The 25,216-nt window shown below is 31.0% G+C and overlaps 1 protein-coding gene across 2 annotated transcripts in view; it reads left to right on the forward strand.

The window, feature by feature from the left end:
- LOC112686081 (LHFPL tetraspan subfamily member 1 protein-like) overlaps positions 1–25,216 on the forward strand; it is a 327,428-nt gene that overhangs the window by 276,725 nt on the left and 25,487 nt on the right. Inside the window, exon 5 of one of the 2 annotated variants that reach the window (XM_025558204.1) lies at positions 6,722–6,957. The exons of the other annotated variant lie outside the window; for it this stretch is intronic. Within the exon in view, the coding sequence (XP_025413989.1) occupies positions 6,722–6,906 (185 nt within the window). The 3' untranslated portion in view covers positions 6,907–6,957. Of the gene's footprint in view, positions 1–6,721; positions 6,958–25,216 lie in introns of those variants that run through there. 2 annotated transcript variants of the gene reach the window in all.

The raw sequence follows: 25,216 nt of genomic DNA on the forward strand, positions 1-25,216 counted from the left end.
CGATGTTTTGGATACTAACGCAAACTGATGAAGTTTTCTGTATTCGTCCGTCTGCTGAAATGAAAACGACGAGTCAATTTGAACGGGTACGGATATTTTTTATACGTTTTCACTCTTCGTCTCTCTCTTCTCATTTATTCAGCGCACGTATACGCCAAATTTAGAGATCAGATAATGGAAATCAACCCCGAGGGAGAGAGGAAAAAAATCATATATCGAGATTCCCTATGCATACAGTATACCCATTATTACGTAGCGATACAGCAAACAAATTTGAGATATTATGATAAACGAAATGAAAATGAAAGCCAAAAAAAAAAAATAATAACAGTTTCGACAATTTTCTCTCCAAACAATTTGCCAACTAATCAAAATGTAATAAAGGTACGGGTTATTTTGATTAATGAGTAAAGTAATTGCCGTAATTATTATTAGCATTGATTAATTAAACTTTATGTGAAAAAAAGAAATTATTTTTTAAATGTATTGTCCTCAATAAAGATTAGAACGAATAATAGTTTGTAGTATAATCTAAACGTCGTAGTTCAATAATTATGTTCAAAAATTATTACTATGACATTTACATGGCAAGGGATAAAGGGATTTCAAAAAATATTACATTCTATAAATATGGTTTTTAACGTTTACTCCTTTAGATTAGTTTACTACAAATACGTTTATAAATTCTTAAATACATTTTAAACAAGTTTTTTATATTCATTATATTCAATATTAAATAAAATACTATTCTTAATTGGCATCTTTATCAAGTGTATTTATTTTAGGTACAAGGCAATGAATATGCCATAGTATCTCCTTTAAACTCTATACTGTCAATAATATTTTATACTACGTCTGTATATAATTACTATATACTTTTTTAAGTGTATTCATTTATTTGAAAATAATAACGTTTATTTAAAAAAAAAAATAAAAAAACTTTACAAAAATAAATAGCAAAAAATAGAATTCTAAATGATTAACAATAATGATTGGCAATACAATTTTGAAACAAACAACCTAAAATTAAAATGGTTTATATTACTATTGTAATTTGAATTACAATACGTTTAAAATATTATTTATTATTTAGTGCACTACAAATGAAAAACCAAGAACAATAGAAACTGTCAAAAAAAAAAAACTAGATGCACATTATTAATAGTACAAGTTCAGGTGGAGTTTTATTTGAATTTATTGGGTATATTTCTAATTGTTTTTCACGAGTCAGTAAATTAATAAATTACAATTATTATCATAAAACAAAATAAAAATAAATTTATGGGTGATTGTTTTTTCATATAATAATTCAATGAAATAATATTTGGATTTCACGAGGTATAATACATTTATACGAAACTGTTAGTACACGTATGTGTCATATCACGATAGGGACAAATGGACGTAGCCACTTTGACGTGGCCGTTTGGACGTGGAGACAAATGGATGTCAAAAAAAAATATTTATATATATACGAGTATATATATATATATATTTATAAGTTATAAAACCATTGATATTTTATGTTCATAATATAACTAATGGTATCGTATCATAATATCGAATCTTATCGATTTTATCGTTTTGGCAATAGGTACATTTTATGTCAATATATATAACTAATTGGTTTTTACATTTTGTAATAATAATCACACTTTATCGAAACACGGTGATCCACGAGACACGACAATACACATCTATAACCATGTTAGTCGTGTACAAATTGCATTCAAGTGTACATGTAAGATGTCATTAATTAATTTAAATCACGATGGTGAAGTTTATTTGAATGAATATTTTTGACATTAAAATTTACATATTATAATAAATATAAATAACTTATTTATTTTATTTACTGATTTATGTATTTTTTTTTTTTTTACGTAAATTTGTCCCCACGTCCAAACGGCCATGTCCAAACGGCTACGTTCGTTTGTCCTAGATAGGTCATATCAGTATATTATAAGATAGAAATAAAACAAAATATTTGTATAGTAAACTTAAGAATGGTATTATTATAGCAGTACATTAGATTGAATGAATATTGGATATGATATTGAACAATATCTATCATAAAGCTTTTAAATTTAATTTAACATAAGCTGCCATTAAGATACGTATTTTTATAATTATTTAAAAAATGCCTATTTTTACATACTCTGATGTGTAGACATTAAGATTTTTTTTATAACAGACAACGTAAAATATTATATTAATAGCAGCATATAAATCAGAAAAAAAACCTCAGAACGAGTTCAAATATCACATGATTTACTAGAATCTAAATATTCTTTAAACTGTACCTGAGTGTTGACACTGTGCCGCTGCGTCGACTATTCGTCCAAGAAAAACCAACAACTGAGCCTTATCGCAGATATTCGATCTGTCCTCACGAAAAGCAGTTCCGATGGTGCCTGGGAGTTAGGTTACAAACTCACCCGGAACACCTGCCACCGATTATTTCGCCGTCGGTCGAAACTCTGTCGAGTCAAAAGTCATCGTTCCGAAACGGAACGTCGTAGTGGGCGCAAATGGTGCCACGTCACATCAAGACTACATCAGCTTTCTTTTCATGTTACAAAAAACTCCCGGTCCAGTCCCGAGGCGAAAGATCTTCTGAACACTACATTGATCTGACCAGGCGATTTAGGTCGAATGACAGTTGCCGCCGAGTAGATCGTCCCGATGATGATGCACGTTCGCCGTCGAATACGTGTCATGTGATTATCTTATCGGCACCCCACATCTGTTTGCCGGCCGCTTTCGAGCGAGACATTTTTCACGCGAATTCAATACAACACAATTTCAAAGCGCATGCGAAATCGGTACGGAACAAACGAGATAGACGGGAAAAAAATCCGTTATGGGACGCCTGGGTAAATGCAAACATTGAAATTAATGGATATTGAAAGTATTTAATAAAATTAATGAAAACTAATGAAAACTTATAAATAAGTAAGGAGTAAAATGTCACCGACATTCATATTTTAATGGAATAGGATATTAAGATTTCACGGTAATAATATTGAAAAGAAAGTTAGTATTCATTATGAAAACAAGCGGAAAACATATATTTATATTGATAGAAAAGAACACAACATTATGCTGTTTCATATTATGAGAACGGTACATAGATAGTAGGTACGACAATACCATAGAGCAATAGATAACACGCACCGCGATTATTTTACATTTAATGATAAGCGTCGCGCTGCCCCCGTCGCCCTACAACAGGGTTGGCCAACCCAAATGATCTTGTGGGCTCTCATATAAAATTATATTAGTATTTTGCCATAATAAGAAATTAATTTGGAGTAAACATTTTAAACAGGATTAGTTATTTATATGAAATAAGTTTTAGTGTATTAATTATTTGAAATAAACAGGATGAATTATTATTGTTTTTATCGCCGTATTCTGAATCCAATTCTTTCAAGAACTCTTTAAATTGTTGGTGCGAAAGCGCATATGATCAAATGTAATCACTGTTTTTACGACTACTTGCATAACATAGTTCATCGACAATACTAGTCGTCATCGTCACATTTTACGTCACAATATTCGCGGCGTGGACAAGTACGCTTTAGTCAACAACGCACAGAGAATTAATATATGCTTCAAAAGTTTTGGCAACAGTCTTTACCGATTGGACATCAACAGTTCAACCAAAATCGTTATTACCACAATATCAATTACTATATTTTCCGTTTTATATCACCTCTATGCCACCGTATTGTTATATAAGACATAGATAATTTAATAGATAATGAACCTGTCATCGATTCGCAAGTAAAACGATAAAAAAAAAATAGTAATAAATTAAATGAATACAGCGTTTTTTCAGCAAATCCGTTTGTAACGATTTCTAGGCGGTAACGTTATTTTAATAATATTACAGTACGTACAAATTACATATGATAAATAATGTGTTCAATACGAGTATTTAGTGACAGTATTGATCGCCGGTGAATTTTTAATAGAAACATTGTTTCATCCGGTGAGTGATTCCTCCAAAAATAATTTCGGGAAATTAATGTACGACAAAAAGGAAAAGAAAATGATAACAGGGAAAAAAAACAATAATAACACAAACGTTAAAAACAAAGGCAAATCAATAACGTTTGTTGGTAGCAGGTGGTGTGAAGTTTGAATTAAAACTTCTGCGTGCAACATAAATATGTGTACATGCGCGTAAAGCTAATATGAAAATAGAATTGAAAGGAAACGATGAGTGTATTTTCATCATGACAGCGAGTTCGTTGATGACGTATAGTAGAAAAGCGTACATCGCCCGACGGGATTGTATAGGTACATAATGAAAGCGTTGTCGCATGAAATCCATCGTTATTATAATTAATTATTTTCATTTAAACTTATCGATTTTTTTTTCTACAGATTTCCCGATTAAATTTTTTCATAAACCATTTTACACGAAATATGATCGATTAATTATTATTTAAAATTGTATGTTTAAGAACATTTTATACTATGTTCTTATAACAGTATTAAATAATACATTTTTTTGTCATGTTTTTAGACTCTATATGTACAACAACTGTTAGTCTAAGATCTGAAATATTTTAATTACCTATTCTATTTACTCATTCAACAATATTATAAGCCTTGATAATGCGAATCATTAATATGACTAATTATTATCCAACCAATTGGGTTACGTATAATACAAAATACGAGTATAATAACATGTGAAATCATTTATACGCAAGAGATATAGTTATAGTCTACATATAATGCTTTATGAAATGAGCATGATATCGCAAATCAAAAATGTATCTCTCAAACCAATCGCTTTTTTAATAATATTTAATAAATTGTAGTGAAAAAAAAAAATGGAATTTAATTGAAGCCGTAAAAAATGCTAAAATATAAATTTAAATTTAAATTTAATGTATTTTACAAGTGTATAACTTAAATTAAATGTTTTGGATTTGATTTAGAGACATTTAGAGCCGGTATTTACTTTTAGCAGTGAAGCAGTACATAATGTTCTTCGACAATATGTAAAATTAACCGTTGACCATAAATGGTGATATTAATTTTTGTCACTGCCCTCATACGTATAATTTCATGCATTATATTTATTTCTATGTTTAGATCATTGTCGGTTTACGTTAAACTTTGTCTAATTTTGATACTCTAACACAATTGGAGCTATAAATACAATTTCAAATTGTAAGTGTAGTTGAGTGAAGTCTGGTGAATTAATTATACGCGTATCTCTTTGTATAAAACGAGTTCCTGTACATCTACTGTGTAGATGTGATTAAACCAGATCAAGGAAAAGAGAAAAATCGACTTAAAGGTTTGTATCTACAGATTAAAATAATAATAATAAGTGAACACAAAAAAGTGTTTAATTCTTTATATGTATAATCATGCACTAATCGAACGAGTGAAGAAATAAAAAAAAAACTTATAATTGTCACGAGTTCTACATATCTTTTGCAGTATATGATGTCATAACTATGGAAATTCAATGCATTTATATTTATGTATATTATGGGTGTGTGTGTGTGTGTGTGTGTGTGTATGTGTGTAAACTTGTAGAATAAGATATCTGAAATAAGTTAACAGCTATTACAATTTGGAAATAAAAATTATTACTGCTCGTTTTTTTCCCCGTCGAAAACAATTTTTAAGTGAATCCCCTAAAAAAAAAAGTACTTAAGTTATAAACAGTCGGTCGTCCCGCACCAATCACGAGTAGTAATGCGGTGACGTTCCATTGTACTGATTCTTCGTTATCTCGGTACAGATTTTCTTTTACAACGCGTACACTTCTCACAACTGAAACGATAATTTTTCTGTTGAGCATTTCAAAGAGAATAACAAAACGTTACGACTAGACCGTTAAAGTCTGAACGTCGCATCTCGTTTACCGTAAAAGGTATACCTGTGCACGGATCGTGCACAAAATATATTCGCTTTAAAATAACTCATCCAACGGCAAGGTTAGGATAATTTTTTTTTTAGGATTTTTTATATTTAAAGTCTTAAATACAGAGTGTTAATGCGTGTCTTTAGTTTCTAATTTTCATCGGATTAGCAGAGAAATGCACGGTTTAAATTTAAGAAAGAAATTATTTAAATCGCAATAGGTTTTTTTACTGTACATCATCGATACACTTACCGGTGAAAAAAAAAGTATGAACAATGAAATATAATAATACCGACACCCAGAACCAAAATAATAATCGTAATGGACGTTTGTTTGAGGTCAGGAGTCAGATGTAATTTTAAGTTCACTAATTCAAGTTTTAAGTGCGACATAACGCTTTATTGAATTTGACTGATGTTATTGTTAAAACAGTCTATTTTCACGGTTTATTATGAACATGAAAATCAATTGTACATTGATATTTCGATGAGTTTCGATTATAATTAATTGCCTACCTATGATGTATAATATGACATGGCCCGGGGGAAGGAGGCGACAAAAACTTCAACACGAACTCCTACATCACCCTTGTTGACTGATTATTATTTAATTTTCTGAATAATAAACATTTTGTAGATAATATGACTGTATTATTCGAGGTTCTCATAATTCAATTGTAATGAACTCTGTACACATAGAAGTATCTCGTCTAGCGGCAGCTACGTTTGGGTTATTATTTTATTCGCTTGTGTAGGCTCCGGAGAGCGCTCGTAAAGCGTGTAGCGATCCAAAGTCAAATTAATAATCTTCACATCAATTTAGTTTTTCAGATCCTCCGGAAAAAGCAAACACAGAAGGGATTTCGGTTTGCATATAAGTTTCGGCAAGTTGCCAGACCCGTGTACGGTTTGACGGGATGGTTTGTTTTTACAACGACGAAAGTTTTCAGACGGCTCTGCCAGATGTTTAGCGCGTGCGTGTTCGTGTGTGCGTCGGACGTTCGTTAGCTGTCGTACAACGTATGCGCTATACATAATATAGTTATCGATATTTATTTATTTTTTCGTTTTATTTGTTCTTCTTCTCTTGAATTCATCCCTATCCCGCGCCCCAATAGTAAATGCTTCCTTCCGCGCCACTGGACAACCGGGGTGGTCTGAAAGGACCGTGGGACCAAAGAAGACGATGTGAGATATCTGAAACCCATAAAAGACCCCTGGGGGCCTGAAGAAAGTTCGAGAAACCATACAGACATCGGAAACTAATGTCGAGACGATAACACATGGCATGCATGTTTATATATATATATATATATATATATATATGAGTGTGTGTGTGTGTGTGTGTACAACACACAAGCGCTCGTCCACGTAAACGTCTTCAGTATATATGTGTCGGACAAACTTTGGATACTTGTTTACCATTCATTCGATGGACTGCTGCGACAGCGTTAAGGAAGTACGAGTTACGCGATGCGGGGTACGAACAGCAGCGCCCTGATAAAAACGTTTGTCATTCGAGTTTGTGCACTATTGCTCGTGACAGCATCCGATTCTTGCAGAAGTTTGTAAATTCTTCGACACACATTTAGACCCCTCCGGAAACATAGCACCATTCTCGACAGATAGTAATCGAAATAATAATAATAATAATAATCGTGAATAATTATTGGATAATTATAATCGTATTAATAATGATACGACGTACACTTGTCCATACTGTACAAGCACGGTGCCGAACAATAATAAAACACCGGTTTTTCCTTTTCATAATTTTCTTTAATGATACGCTCTCGTCACTCGTAATTTTATCATGTCACTATTGCTGCGATAAAATGCGACACGAGTTCGATGAGATTTAAGCTTATTGTATTTTATAATATAACATTACAGCAGTGGATTTCCGACGATTATCATCATTCCACGGGACGTCTAGATTAAAACTGAAATAGAACGGGGGACCTCAAAACTTTTTATATTTTTTCTAATGTCCGAAAGAAGGAAATCAAAAAAAAAAAAAAAAAACATTCATCTGAAATTAGTCTTATGATTTCATTTTTGCTTTGATGATTTAGGTAATATTTAATTGTCACCATATAGTGGTGTAGGCCGTTTGTTTCGTGTTTAGTTTATATATTATACCTATTATATATAAACAGGCTTTTAGTAAGAAGAAATAATAATTGATATCAAGTAACTATCGATTAAACATGCTGACCATCAGTAATCACTAACTCACTAACTCTCAAGCACACGATAAAATACAAAAAAATAAAATAAAAGTATATATATAATATATTTTGAATATCTTCGACTATCGGGTGGCGGTAACGTGTTATCCAATTTTAATGTGATATAGACCACACGATTGTATTCAATTTCGGTATTCTCGCATTAATCTACAGTGTCTACATCTTACATCTACATAGAGTCTACATTTTGGTAAAAAATTGGTGGCGAGTATCTATTATTATCAGAAAAAGCCTTGAAAATACTGATCCCTTTTTCACAACGTACAGGTGTGAAAGTGGATTTTCAGCAATGGTAATAATGAAAACAAAATCAAGAAACCGGTTGAACTTGGAATATGACATAAGATGTGTATTGGCCGAAACTGAACCGAATATTAAACAAATTGTTAGAAAAAAGCAATATCAACCATCTCATTAATGATCATTACCGTTATTCATTGGTTATAATAAAAACTCTTGTTTGTTTAAAAAATTAAAATAAATTATAATTATAGTATATATTTTGCTTTCGTATTTTTTTTACTTAACTTCTTTTGGGAGGGAGGGGTATTTGTTAATATTCAACCTAAACTTAAGGGTCTCAAAAAGGTTGGGAACCGCTGATCTACAACGATCGATACTTTCACTTGACATTCTTGTGTTGGGTCGTATAAATATGTTGATTATAATATTGATTTTAATCGATGTACTACATCACATGTAATATGAGAAATTGCGCAGTTATTATACGCGTCTATACTATTTTTGTTTAAAATCATCGTATAATCTGTTTCGGTGGTCCCCAATGATATCGAAGTATATACTTCAAAGAATTAGAAATATTTTCCAAATGTATTTCAAATAATTGCTTATTCAAATAGGACAATGTAAAAACAAGGAATTTATCTCGCGGGAAATGAAAATTATAATTTTGTTAATTTAGTTTTTAATTTGTTCAATTTTGACGGTTGGAAAAAACAAAAGATATATATATATATATATATATATATATATATTTTCCCCATGGCCACGACAAAAACATAATGTGTAACCATAGAACAATTTGAATTTAAAACGTATCAAGTACTTAGTTGAGTATGGATTCAAGGTTTCCTTTGAATAAAAGTGTATGTATTGAATCACGCTATTCCTCGCTTTACATAATGAGCACGTCAAGAGGAGTCTTGAAACGTTAGAATATTCTTTAATAAAAATATCGTATTTTACTCGAAAGCAATAAAAAAAAAATGTTTAAGTTTATTAAACCTCGTTATTCTTTGATTTCCATAATAAGCAGCATGGAAAAATCAAAATTATTTATAATGATTCAAATAAATGATTATTATTAAATATATTTTTATGGTATTATGCAAATCTTACACGATCAATAATATTGAGTCGGTTAAATTGTGTCAACATACTCCGCAATAGTCATTTAACATAAACCTCTCGGTATTATTGCTGAATATACAGTTGATAAATATTCGTATATTAGATGTCAACTAATCTATGATTTATGCGTATTTAATGTCATCAGTATAGTGACGTTTACCTTCAGTTGTTGATTTTCATTGTTATAAAAACGTATCTTAATGATACTAGAATAATTTGCAATTGTGATACCATTTTAACTCAACCAAAAGAAACCCGAAATAAAATTTAAATAAAATAAGAGAAGACGTTTGATGAAATGGTTATAAAAACGAAAAACACAATATAATCAGGAAAAACTATTGAACTTTCAACGACCGATTTAACCAGATAACTATAAGAATTTGTTGGGAATTGATGCATAACATGTCTTGAGAATTTATTGAAAGTTAATGAAGTTACTTATATTAATAAACAGTAATCAATATTGATATTTAAACAATATCATATCCAATTGTACAATTATATTGTGTATTGTGCTGTAAAATTCCAATCCTGTTTGAGGTCTTCAATATATTGTACAATCCTTCGATATCTGTTCTGCACTGTCAATAATATTGCTTGTTTTTTTTTTTTTTTCTAAAAAAAAATTGGTTGTTCACGGGCGACTGTAGGACAATCCCCAACTGCATAAATTTTGTCTGTCTTTCTGTAATAATATATTGTACAACAGACGTAATAATTATTACAAGCAAGTTATATATTTTTAATTAAAATTGCATGTTTCTTTCGTCGAGTGCATGATGACTTTTTTCAAATAGTTCATAAGGATTTCGTTTGTGGGAAGACACATGGTTGTATACTACAATGCGATATATATATCTCAACCAGAATAATCGTTCTTTTAATCAAGCAATTGAAACTCGTATAAAATTACAAAACGCCGTATACTTTTTTACTCAGATTATTATGTATATGTGAATGCGATTGAAAGACTGAAAACGCACCTGTACGTGATATGTACATTTACACTCTGACTTTAAATTTATTAATTTTTGAGAGTAAATTTTATTCGCTTGAACAATATTTATTTTGTAAATGCGCATTATTATAATTGAAAGTATAGCTTTTTTTTTAAAGATTTTATGTTTACATGACTGCAGTAAGATGCCCACCATTTATGTGCGCTCAAATATTTTTATTAATACGGTATTAAAAATTACCGGTTGAAAACCTAATGTGTATTTAACAGAGCGCAAGAAAAAGGTTGTTATACCCATGTAAAGTTTTGTTTTCAACTAAAACGCGTGTGGTGAAAACGATGTATAAAAAAAAAAAAAAGATGTTAAACGATGACTTAAGCGATTAAAAATAACATATCTGAACGAAATCGATGCTTGTTAAATATAAGAATATTGTGTGCGCATACAAAAATGGAGGCACTCAAGCGCACAAAAGGTTGTCTGCCGTAGAAAAATAATACATTCACGTGGTTCCGAGTGGGGCACTTAGTTTCCGTGAAAACATTTTACAACACCAGAAGATAAAACAGGATTATCGTTATGCATATTATTACGCAATCATTTACCACACTATTATGATATATGCGAAAGCATCGGTAAACAATATCCGACAAAACTGCGTTTTGAACATGGTAACGTTTTACAGTTGACCTCTACGATATTGCGAAACGAACGAAAATCTAATTGAAAACAAGCGACCGCCCGCCACAATCACATCTTAGGTGGCTATATTTAGTTAACGGGCGGTAGGGTGGGAGCAAGGATTTAACGCAAGAAGTGCACCTTTGGTCGATAGTGTTTTAGGTTATAAAAAAAAATTAAAAATATATAATAAAAACATACGAAAAAAACACGCAAAACAAAACCGAGAATCGAAAACATGTATTTTCGAATAATGGCCACGTATTTGTACTCGGTGTCAAATTTTTACGCTGTGCAATATTTATTAGCACCGGTCCGGGCGGAATGAAATAACAAAAAGTATCCCTCGCGGGCTTAGGTATCAAACGAAATTGAGAAGGACTGAAGTACGCGCAACCGCGTCAGACCGTTTTATCGTTCTTCTTCCCGCGTACATGCGCGCGTAGCATATGATATAGTGTAGCATTACGGCAGCGCAATACATAAACAGCGGTTCGAATGAGAAGTCCCCTGGAAGAAGTCGTTTAAGTTATTTATCAAAGCCGGCGGCGGCGGCCAGAGCACGAGCTCACGCCAGTCGTCCTGCAGGATCCCGAGTCATCCTGCACCCCGCCGCCCGCGTGCCGAATTTATCGCTACAATTTATAGAGGTATGCAGAGCGCAATACGTTCTCCGCTTTCTATTTATGGTCGTGGTGCTCTTGCGTTCGTTGAGGTTAGCGTGACGGCGGCATCGGTTTTGGCGTTCTATCAACCATTTAATCAGAGAAACAATCACGTAGGTGCGTGTCGACCAGGGCTCAGCACGGGCGGTAATTTTAGGAACCGCACCGGATTGAAAATAGTAATAAAGGACAGAAGTTGGACCGACAACGGTTATTAAATTTTCTTTTAGACCGGACCACACTGAAAATTTAAAATATTTGTTAGAGTGTACCGAGACCGGACTAACGAATTTCGGACTGCATTAGTTTACGGACATGACCGGACCTTTTCAAATTTTCTTATCCTACTGAACCGAAATTATAATATAATTTGATAAAACGGACAAACCAGTTGAACTAAAAAATCTTCGGATCGTGAAAGCTTTGAATTGATTATTACAAAACTGTACCAAACTGATAATAAGTAATAAGTAGTACATAGAAAAGTACATACTACCATCGATTATAAATACTAAAATACTAATATTAAACTGCATTGTACATAAATGCAAATTCTATCAGACGGTGCAGCTTAGCTATACACTAGGCCTTTTATTATGAGAATAATTGCAACCATTGTTCTTAAAAATATTTTCGATAATAATTAATATAGATATCATGAACATTTCTGAGATTCATACTTACAAAGTACATAAACAACGGAATAGGAGTAAAATAATAATCATCATGAAAATATGTGTTACTAATTCTATAAATATTGTCTTTAAAATTTAAAATCATTGTTCAATGGAATTTAAATAAACCGTAACTGCCTAGTCGAAACAAACCATTTCGGATTAAACCCATCTGATTATATTTCAGAAACCGAACTGAAATTATAGTTTAAACCAGGACTGGCACCAAAATCTTTTAAAAGAATATGCAGTCAGACCGAATCAATTCTTTGTCTATTTTTACTTTTATATTTTTTTTTAACGTTAGGACTGGACCATGCAGAGCACAACTGTCAACCGTGATGAATACGTATGACGTACTATTATTATTTTTTTTTCTGATAGAAATCATGATTATACTGAATATACCTATTATAAGGGCTAGTGGATTTTCACGTACCGAAAAGATCTAGAAAGTTTGAAAAAATCTGAATCGATAGAATGAGCTTGTAGTAATTACTTATAAGTAGGACTGGAAATTTAATACCCAAATATTCCCTAAAAAAATGCTTTTGTTACCTTAAAATGTTAATTAATACACTGAACATTTTTAATTTTTCAATAATGACAATTTATCAAATGTATCAAAAAAAAAAAAACGTTTGGTTCGATTTTAACGTTGTGATATTGCCCAATAATTAAAGGCGAATATGATATTTTTTTTATATATATATATATAAAAGAAGTAAGCATGTGAAAATCTTAAAATTAAATTAAAGTTCGAATTTCGGACTCATTAACTCTACAAATGATTAAAAAAAAAAACCTTAAATGGTTTGAAAATGTAAAAAAAAAAAATCTAAAAACCAAAAATGAATAAAAATATGCTGAAAAGATTGCTAAATAAACTTCCGTGTTCTCATTCAAAAGTACTTGAAATGAATTGTTGTTACTAAAATATGGTACAGAACGCTTGGGTAAACGATGTAAAATGCATCAACCGGACTAAGTAGTAAGATACGTAGAAAGAAAAATCTTGTTTTTACGCCCGTCGGTTAAAGACGAAAACGAAACGCAACGCCTACCCTGTAACGTGTACATGTGTTTATGTTAAATGTTACGTAGTGTCAACCTTTGACATAGCGAAGAACTGGTAACGGACTGATTTTACGAATTTGTGTACGAAACATATAACCAACGCATGATAAATAGTGATCTAATATTAATCTAAACACTTATTTTAATATAATGCTAATTCGAGGACTACGACAGTCAGCACTTAACAGTGGTTTGCACGGTGTGGTTACATTAACCGTGACATGTACTACAAATTGTGGGTTTTGAAACTTTCGAAAAGCTTTAGTGTACACACAACCGAGTGTTTAACCGTTATTATACTCATTGTGAACGTACCGATAACAATGTACCTCGAAGACAATATTGTAATACTATAATGTGGATGTCACTGCCGGGACTAGATGCCTAACGCTAACAGAGCAGGAAATACAAAACTGTTAACGTTTTAAACTAATATGAAAGAATATCGATAACTTAAAAAAAATAAATAAATAAAAATATTAATAAAAACACTCAACTAAAAAGAACTACATCACTACCAGTAATTGTAAGAATATATTATTTATTTATTCTTGAACGTTAACAGAACACTAGCTCTGAAGGCAAGTACATTAATATGATGAGTGTACATTCAAAGAGAAAGATTTAAAATCGAACAAGATAAAATACAATCGATTTTTATCCTTTAATAGTTATTACATTACGTACATTTAAAATAAAATTTTAAAAGGTTGAAAAATTTGGATTTGAATAAAACGTTCTCAATTCATTACAACAGTCGATGAGATAATGTGGTTTTAAAAATTATGTAAAAACTCAATTCTATAAAAAGCACGGGTTTATCGTTTTGCTCTCTCCTTTAAGATAACATTTTCACGCAAATTTACATAATCCCATCGATAAAGTAATAGATTTTCAGAACATTTTTATTCCATCGCGTAGGTACATTTGAATTAATAAAAAATATTTGCATAGTGATTCGGGGATGGGGGAGGGGGAAACCTGTTAAGGAATCGCACACTTTCGCCGTTTTACATCGTGTTATTTAGAAACAAGTCCATTACCCTGCTCCCCATCCAAAAATTTAAGATTTTTATTCATGTTTATAATTAGTACATAATCTGTACGAATTTGTCGAACCATTTTCAGAATTTGTACGGAACTCGTTCACCAAGAAAAAAAAACATTTATTGCGGAGAGGGCTGGAATAACATTATTCCAGCCCCTCCCTCCCATAAAAATACACATTTTGCAAATAATTAGTGCGTAATTTGTTTGAATTTGTACGAAATTATTATATTTAGAATTTTTTTTGTATAGGTTCATTGATATAATCTTCATTTTTTAATCGCACTTAATCTTTTTTTAAAGTAAATATTATATTATTTATATCATATTATGCAAATTATTATTTTAACAAAATGTAGAATATTTTTATATGACTTCGATATGCTTAAAATTTGCTAAACAAATTTAAATATTTAAATTATTAAAATATATATCCTCAATTATATATTTTGAAATTTTTTTCAAGCTTCAAGTTTTCGGCCTGTGTGTTACATGACTGCTCTCGGAGCGGCCGTTGCGATCATAGTACATACCATACATAACAATTTTATTACTCGTATTGCTTATAATCACGGGCACGAGATACATCTAGATCCCGGTTTTTTGTTTGTCTTTGCGATCTGTCGCCAAAAGATATGAGTTTAGAGACGAATACGTTCAACGACTTTTACAAAATGTTTACAATAAACTTTTCAACATTTACGCGATCACAAGTCAATTCTTGATGGAGAAAAAAAATGGTCGAAAAGTTCTTTCCGTTGATTTTTCAGGGGATAATATCTTCACGGAGGAGAAGAATAACTTACGTAGATAAGATAGATAATGCGTGTACTTTATATGAATATTTTTTTTTTCATTATTTTTTATACCAAAAAAGGACGATCTTCGTTCACTTTTATGTCTTCCATGTAAAAAATAGAAAAAAAAAATCATACCACGTCGAATGGAGCACTCCCATAATTATTCCATATGGACTATATAAATTATATTCATGGTTATTAATCAAAATCCTTCGTGTAAATGGAAGCTAGTCACCGAGGCAGCCAAATCATGATTTATCACGTCCTATTGGCCATTATTCTTACCCTCAATAGCCATAACCTAACCATGGCTGTGATATAGAAACTGAAGAAATTTAATGGAAAATTAGTTTTCAAAATAATATATGAAACCGGTTGGAAATCAATGCCAGAATATTTATTTATATATAAATATACGTATGTGTGTGTGTGTAATAAAAATTTGAAATAAAAAAAAAAAAAAAGGAAAATATTATTATTATTATATAACCGAATAAAACTCGTCGGTACGTATTTCGGTACACGATCCTATATCGTTCGGTAACTGTATTCCGTGCGCGGTGCGCGACACAATACGTGCAATACGAATACGTACCACGAGCGTAAAAACATCATGCGGGACGGGACGCGCAAGATAATAATGCCTTTAGGAAAATTGTACGAGAAAAAAAAAACGAGGAATTGTGTCATGAGGTTTTGTCATCAACTCGTGATATCATGTACGCAGCGAGTGTTGTGCGGGGAATTTCGTATGAAAAAAAAAATAATAATAATAATAACAATAAAATGTTGCGACACGAACTGCGTTCTTTTTTTGTAAAAGATTCGCCGCGCAACAACAATGTCTCGCAAACAGTAAACACCTCGTCTGGAGGAGCACTTCGTAGGGTTTCATCGCTTCTCCGCGCATACGCGGATCATAGATATCGTACGTACGGACGTCTTGGATGGATCTTAGTACATCCTTTCACCCGAAAAAAATAAATATTGTGATAATATTGTATTAAAACTGTTAACGTTTATTTTTCTTATCTATTGTTTAATTCTTCCGAATACGCTTTATTTTTAATATAATTTTTTCCAACGGGGGTAGCGCTCGCTGCCAGTGCCCCCCTGGATCAACCCACGTGGACAACAGCGAAGTAATGTCGTAAGTCACGCTCGAAACTGTCCCTACGCTGTTGTGTGGTTTAACGTATTGAAAACTGGAACGCGGGTGTGCGCATAACGTCAACGTTTTCGGAGAAATAATGAAGGTTCATAGGCACAACTAGGGAAGCGAAATAGGATTTTGAGCACCCATGAGTTCAAATATAGCACTCCTGTTTTTTTTTTTTTTTTTTTTTTAGATCTATATAATCCATAGTATTTACAGTTAAATACCATTTAATTTTATTTTCAGCAATTTCAGCACCCCCAATATTTGGGCTCTAGTTGCGCCCATGCGAAAGTTTCGAGTAAGATCCGTCCGACGTGACGCGTTTTATGTTTACTAACGTTCACGTATCACGACGATAATGTTATTAAAATAATGAAATTGCGAGAAGCGTAGATTGTTCTCGTTCTCATAAAATGTACGCGCCATAAACGGACCACGCGCCCGGAAACGTCGTAAAACACTACTCGCGCAAGTTGCTACAATTTAAACGTTGCGAACACGGCTGGCGAAATATTTTTCCATAAGTTTTTTTCCGTGAGCTTTTAGTTTTGGAATTCCGACGGAACTCCATGTCGATCACCTACTAAAATTCAAAACATTTTTGTAGTGAATAATTTATAATTAGTTATTTTGTTGTTTAAAATTGTGAACTATTAACACCTGAAATCTGTATATTGATTGACATTAAATACATATTAAAACGATAATTTAACTGTACTTATACACTTATAGAAATCCATGATTATACATAAATAAGTTGTCTCTGGTTCAGAATATTTTTTTAAAAGTCAATTAATTTCAAATACATATGAACATTTTTTTCATTTATATCAGACATCAATTTCTGTATCTCATCCGATACCTGTGTCTCATTCGATCCGTGTATTAGTCTCTTTTTTTTTTTTTTAAAAAAAAAAAACCAGTTAATATAAATTATCGCTGTGGTAAAACCCGATTACGTTATACCAATGAATTGCATTCGAAATGATTTTAACATCATTGAAAAAACGAATTCCCTACAACAGTTATTGATTGTATTGTACTTATAGAATTATGATGGTTAATATAAAACTACGATGACTATTATAATATCAACTGTAAAAAGGAAATGTAAAAAACTAAACAACATACATTACTGAATTTTAATAATAGCTCAAATTAACAAAAGCCTACAAATATTCATACACATTTATGTATATATTTTTTTTTTTTAATAAAATTATAATTAAAAACAATGTTCAAGGCATGAAGAATAGCTTTTTTCATTAATCTTGTATAATTATAACAAACAATAAATTCGATTATTTTGTACAGAAAATGAAAGTTACCTTATGTTAATTAAACTTTTGATGTTTTCCGTTTATTTTTTCAATCCCACACTCTTTCCCATCACCAATTCGCAATAGGCCCTGTTTGTATTTTGTTAGGATTTATAGTTTTTAAATTTCTCTGTTTTACAACTAAATTGTGTTTTCCATTAAGGGGCCTCACCACCACGTCTTTTTTTAACAAAAACTACTGTTTCTAATTCCAACGCTACGTGTCGAAAATTATCACGATTTTTATTCAGAAAAAATATTCGGATGCTCCGTAATATGTACAAGGGAACGATCGAGCCACATTCTTAATTTTTGTAGTTTGAATTGCAATAAATATTGTTGTAAATACAAAAAAATACAAAATTTCAAACTTAAATATTTAATTAACTAAATACAATTTTTTTAAATGTGCCTCGATCGATCCCTAGTACATATTACGGAGCATCCAAATATTTTTTCAGAATGAAAATCGTGATAATTGTCGACACATAGCGTTGGAATTAGAAACGTATGTTGGAATGAAAAATAAACATTTTTTTGCGATCACTATATTACCTGATGACATTTGCGTGCGAGTGCGTGCGAGAGCCCCCCCCCCCCCCCGTACCGCTATCGCACCGCGTCTAGCTAAATAAACCTAAACAGTGTAATATAATTGGATACGTTATTTCGTGGTATTCTATAATAATGTTAGCAATTACTTATATTTCCGCGCCCTGATATTAATATTATACACCTACATTAGATGTTATTATAATTTATTATCGTTCTGTATTTCAATTTTGAATTGATTATTCAGTCACTATTCAGCTTTCTTTCTGTAAAGGCTATTTAGTTATTGTAATTGGAAAAATTTTAATTTTACCTAAATAATACTATTTTATCACAATATTATAATAATTAAAAAATAAGTACGTAATTGTAATAATCAACAATTTATTGTATGAACTGCACTAACAGAAAATTTCGTAATTATTACCCTCACTGATTGTTTATTTATTATGTATACTGTTTCTATGACTAATAATACTACATTATAATGACAATAGATGATGTTAAACTACCTATGTCCTAAACTCCTAAACTATATTATACTAATGCATTAATACTTGAACTATTCATCAAAATATACACAATATACCTATTTATATTATCTGGCAAAAAAAAAAAAAATAATAATAATAATCTAAAACTCTTCCTGTTTTTTTATATTATATATTATGGGTCCACGTATAAACTTAGAATTTAGAATTCTGGACCGCATAAATCTAAACTGTACATATCTGGAAAGTACATTATCTGGACCGTATGAATCTGGATACGATTACGCATGTATTGGCACTCGTCGCTACACTTCGTAAATCGAAAGTATCCCTAGGCTTGTTACGCAAAACCACTTTAAGTAGGTAACAGGGACAAAATAAATGTGGATACGCAGATATATATATATCCAGATTTGTACGGTCCAGTAAATCTATACCAATAATAACTATACAAATTATTTTACGCTGCGGACTATATTATTATTTTTCTCAATTCATAGCATAATAAGTTAAAACTAATGAACCGAATTCTCTGAAGCCATTCAACACGCGAGTACGGGACACCGATTATAATAATATGATTACGACTAGTGACTACCTGATGGTATGGAAGGGAGAGCGGTACCCCCATTGAATTGTACTCACACTAACAATCATTTACAACTAACACAAATATCCCGGACGGCTACGACGAGATTAGAAATTGCCTATATGTTGCCCCTTAAATAATAGCGGTAGCGAGGCCCCTTAAATGTATTTATGTAGTCGATTGAAAATATTAAATTTGAAAAAAAACATAGCTTTTACACCGATTATGGCCCATAAAATGGGTATCGTATTTATTTACCGTAAGACCGTAAGAATAATACATTCAGTGGAAAAACAAGACAAAATCAATATTTAAAATGCGATGTATATATTGATTTTGCATTAAAATTAATAATTATTAGAAATATCAATTAGTATCAATTAGCTGTAACCAAAATAAATATATTTTTATGTATTATGTATAGGTACAAATAAAAATTTATACGCAGCGCAAGTAACTTATTATAATGCGTATTTGTTTTTATCAAAAATGAATCTTCATTGAGTTATTTAAAAAGTTTGGTTGTGTTAATCCTCTAGAACTTTGGGTAATCGTATGACTTGTTTGTAATTTACGATTAAAATAACCCAATTTAAACTTTACACATTTTACGATTGACAAAAAAGATCGCAAAAATAACTAGATTTACATTTAATATTTATGAATATGTGACAACTAATTATTATTTTCAAATAATGTAATCTTACTATCGGTAATCTATCCATGTGCGGTTTTTTTTTCTATGCTTACGTATATTAATTTTAACAATGGAGCCTATTAAAATAAGTCACTACGATGCTAAAGATGTTATTTTCATAACTATTCCGAGTGTTATACTGATATCGGAACCGATTTATGTACTCCGTTTTCGTAAGCATTTTTTCGATTTGTTATATCATTTTATTGGATTAAGAGTTGAAAAAAAAATATACGAAGTATAATTCTAATATAACTAACTAATAGTACTAATGTTTAATTATTTAATTTTTTCGGATTGTTTTGAAAATCCTATATTTTTTTCCGAGAAAATCGTAAAAATATTGTAGTGCAGTTAATAAACCGATGTAAGCCAATTAAATATTATTAAATAAATGTATCGACACAATATATTTTTTTTTTTAACTGAACACTATTCGGAATATTGGATCAAAACGGTAAAATAGTTAATTTAATTATTTTTCTTGTAGCGTTAGTAAGACTTGAAGTTCACAACGATGAAAAGGGATTTCATATTATATCGCAGTTTTCTATTTTTAGTTCTGGAAAATAATTGTCGATTTTATCTTCTAATAAAATTGAATGTTCTGACATTAAAGGTCCCAATGCTGTTATAGCATTATTTAGTGTTAATGAAAACATGTCGATGATGTTAACTGCAGCTTTTCTTTTCCGGGTATTTATTTTTTTTTTTTTAACGTATGTGTAAAAGTTAAAATATTTTTATCACGCCCTTGGATGTTAATATTGATACTGCTATAATTTAATTTAATATGATAATGGTTATGTCTTTGAAAAAGTGTCTCTCGATGTAAGAAGCAGTGAGTATGAATTTAATTTTTAAAATGTGTTTTACCAGAGTAATAAAACCTTTAATAGATTCAACTACGGAGGACGGAATTCTATTTGCAAAAATGCCTACGCTCTTCAGTCATATATTTAATTTATAACCAAATATAATTACGAACCTTAAGTCTTAAAAATATCTTGACCTTTTTGTATGTTTCAATAGTCCTTTACAGAATAAACATTTATCACATTTTTTACTGGCATAAGAAAAACGGAATAAATCCTATTAATTGTGCTTTACCACTAATATCTCTAGACTCGTCAATTTTAAAGGCAAAATGTGTATTTGTTAGATTTTTATTTACATTTTCTACTATATTCTCTGACGTTTCATTAATTCTTTTTCGACTCGTATCATTATATACCGTGATTTTCAAAATTCCATTTGACGTTTCTTTAACGTTACCGAACGTTGTTTTCAACAAGAAGGTAAAATTAATGATTCAGCTATCGAGTGTGATTTTGTTTTTCGAGCAGCAAATTGTACGGTTTTATATGAAACAAACTATGATTTATCAGACTGTATCTTTTTTCTTAAAATATTTTATTTATTTTGATTGTATTAGTCATTTAAAATAATTCTGATCTTTTGATTCAAAATGACTATGGTTTGTATTTAAGAGTTGATTTCATTTACTTGGGACCATTGAAGTATTTTCAAGTTTTTCAATACAACACATAATGAAAGACATTCGTTTTCGCTTTCCGTGCAAAAAATAAATCGAAACTTAATATATATATTTATTCTTTTTTGCTTATTTAATTATTATGCAGGAATTCTCCACACTATACTCGTATTTCCTCGTACTATGTGTTACGTGTTTTAAGACATTTTTTCAATTTTTCCATTTAATTGAAAATATTTTATTCTGAATTTATAGTATGAATACAACGATTGTCATAAAACAATGAAGCCTGTCGAATAAGTTGTTCATAATATTACACATCGGTCGCTAAACAATAAGTGCAATGAACAGTATTGTTAAAAAAACTGGGAAGTAATAATTATACAATATGCACCTAAAGCCAGATCGCGACACTTTTATATTCTGTGGAACATTGGTCAATGATAATTACTGAATCAAATGTTTGACTAAGACGTTATTTACGTTATTTATTTTTTTACCATGTGTATAATAGAGAAGAATGGAAGAATTTAGTATTGACAGCAAAAGGCCTGTAACGTTAAAAAAAAAAACGTTGTTTCAAAGAAGCCATTTGCGGAATTGTTAAAAATTCTTCAAAAAAAAAAAAAAAAAAAATGATTGAAACTGAACAGACAAAGCAATTTACGATAAACTTTCGTTAAAAAAAAAATTTATTGTTTAATTAATAAGTTTTTCTATTATTTTTTTTTTTTTTTAATTTTCATTCCTAATTAATGCCAGAATTTCATACCTGTCTTTACATTTTGACCTTTTGGTAGTAAAATATCAACCATTTATGTAAAGTAAATATTCGACTTGTATTAAATATTTTTAAAATATTTGAAAGCTTTTGTGTTCACAACAGTTATTATTGATATTGATACTTAGAACTTTCATATATGAATATCTAGAATACAGTATATATATATATATTAGGGTGACAAGAAAAAAAAAATTTTTATTTTTCGATAGTCCCACCCGGTTAAATTATTCATATATATAATAAGAAGGTTTACAAAAAATTTCAAAGAAAAATTTTTATTTTTACTGGTCGCGCAACTTGTTTGAAAATATAATACATTTAACAAAATAATACAATATATAAAACATTATAATATGTAGTTAATTCCATTCTTTAAAGTCATAAATTATCATAATAATATTAAAAATTACATCTTACTAAAATATATCAAATATCGATCGTTGATTTATTTGGATTTGGATACTTCTGTCGGTGTTGTTCAACTACTTGCAAAAGATACTGCTTTTGATCTTCCTGATTGGTAAGTATCCCATTGAATGTTTGAATTAACGCAATTCCACGTTCAGCAGCATCATTAATAACTTTTAGATTTTGAACCCTTTTACGACCATCAACGAAATCTTTATTACTTCCCCAAGTACTTGGATGCTGATTTAAAAAATTCTGGGGTATATCCAAGGCCGTAAAAAACTTGAGGGTATTTTTAGAAACAAAATCACACAATTGCACTGTTTGAACTTCAGTCATCTTAATTGTAATACGCCGGAGAGGGAATTCAGCTCCTTTTTTTTCTAGTGATTTTACCATTCTTATTTTCATTTCAGGACACACTTTGTAGTCAAAAAAGGCTAAGCCAATAAGTGTCTCACTTAAGTACCATAAATGTCTTGAGAAGCTTTTGATTGCGGCATCAGCTATTAATTTATTTGAATTTTTATAATGATCGAGTTCCTTTAAAAGATTTAGATCGTTGTTAGGAGCTAGTTCTCCACAAGAAGAAGTATACCAGTACTTTATATAAACTTTTACAACAAAAATATTAAAAGCCTGAAATGCAGATAATTCTCGAGCAGTCAGTTTAAACTGCGATCGATATAAGTAAATTTTCATGCTATAAATTAATTTCGCCATCCATCTAGCTCGATGTAAAGCTCCAGGGGTACGAATGGTAAAATCTTTAGCTGTTTCGTCTCCTAAGAATATAAGAGAAAGTTGTAACAATTCTTTGTAGTCATCTCTAGGCTGAAATGTTGCTAGTTGGTCATTAATGAATTTGATAAGGACATTTTTTTGTGGATTTAATTCATTAGCGACTGTATCTTCAATAATTCCACTTTCGAACTTTGATGTGTCAATTTTGTTCCAGTTTTGTGAAAATCTTTGAAATATTTGGATATCGGGACCACTTGATGCTCCCATCAATGCATTAAACACTCTCTCAATAATGAGTTCTAATATATGGTGTCGACATGCCAAACTGAGAAGATCTCTTTTAATTTTTTTTTTCAAGAAGTACACATGCACCGGTGTTTACTCCACTGTTACTCGCTGTTGTATCAAATGACATTAAATTAATGCGTTCGGTTAATTTCCAGTCTTCCAATAACTCAAACACTGCAGTTGCTTGGGCTTCTCCCGTTCCATTTGAAATTTTCGGCACACCAAGTAATTTCATAATACCATCCCCTGATACTATAACCGCTAGGCGATCAACTTTTTCTTTTGAAGTCAAAGCTGGAAGTAATTTTCCATCCCAATGTATTGTCAGTGGAGTAGTCGTGATGAATGAACTTCTTATTTCGTCTGATATTTTCTTTCGATATTCTCGACGACCTTGTCTAATTGACTCTCTATTAAGGGTATAGTTCTTTATATTATGCCCTAACGACTGCACAGTAGCCGATAAAACATACATTGCATTTCTGTCACTTACTTTTGTTCTATCTAAAGCTGATGCGACTTTAGAAGTAACTATATTGGTAGTTTTCAAAGAATTTACATTATTGGAGGTATTATTTTGTTTTAATCTTTTACTAGAGGGTACATACAACTCATCATCATTATCACTACTGCTGCAGTGTGAATCAGAACAATCAATATTATTATCATTAACTTTCGACATTTGTGTTTCTTCATTTATCCGTGCAATTTCCTTTTTTTTCCTCAATTCGTTTTGAAGCTGTCGCTCTTTGCTTCGCTCTTCTTTTTTGGAAAGTTTAGTGTCGATTGGGCCCATACTTCCACGCCTTCCTTTCTCTCTCTGAGCAAGAAGAAACTCTTTATCTTCATTTATTGTTATAAGAGTCAACGCATCTTTATGAGCAATATCAAATAAATTGTCAAAGTCACTGACGAATACAGATTCTATCTCTATTTGTCTTAGTGTTCGTCTTGAAGCACTTTTTTTGGTGTTCTGCCACTTACAGTGTATTTTTTTAATTTTTTCAATAATGTGACATTCTTTTTGGGTGGGGATTTTAGCTTTTTCCCAATAAGCACTAACTTCTCTTGCTGTAGTAGTAGCACTAGTTTGAATAGTTTTTTTTTCAATCGAGTGTAAATGAAAAAAACGGCGAAGTACTTGTTGATTGGATGGAAGTTTACAGCCAGTGATAGATTCAATTGTCCCTCCAATCAACCAAATTCCACGATCTTTAGTATAATTTTTTGCTGCAGTACTAATGCTAGCCATATTATTGTTAT

Source organism: Sipha flava, unplaced genomic scaffold (assembly GCF_003268045.1).
Source record: "Sipha flava isolate LNK unplaced genomic scaffold, YSA_version1 2_pilon_pilon, whole genome shotgun sequence".
Taxonomy (NCBI): domain Eukaryota; kingdom Metazoa; phylum Arthropoda; class Insecta; order Hemiptera; family Aphididae; genus Sipha; species Sipha flava.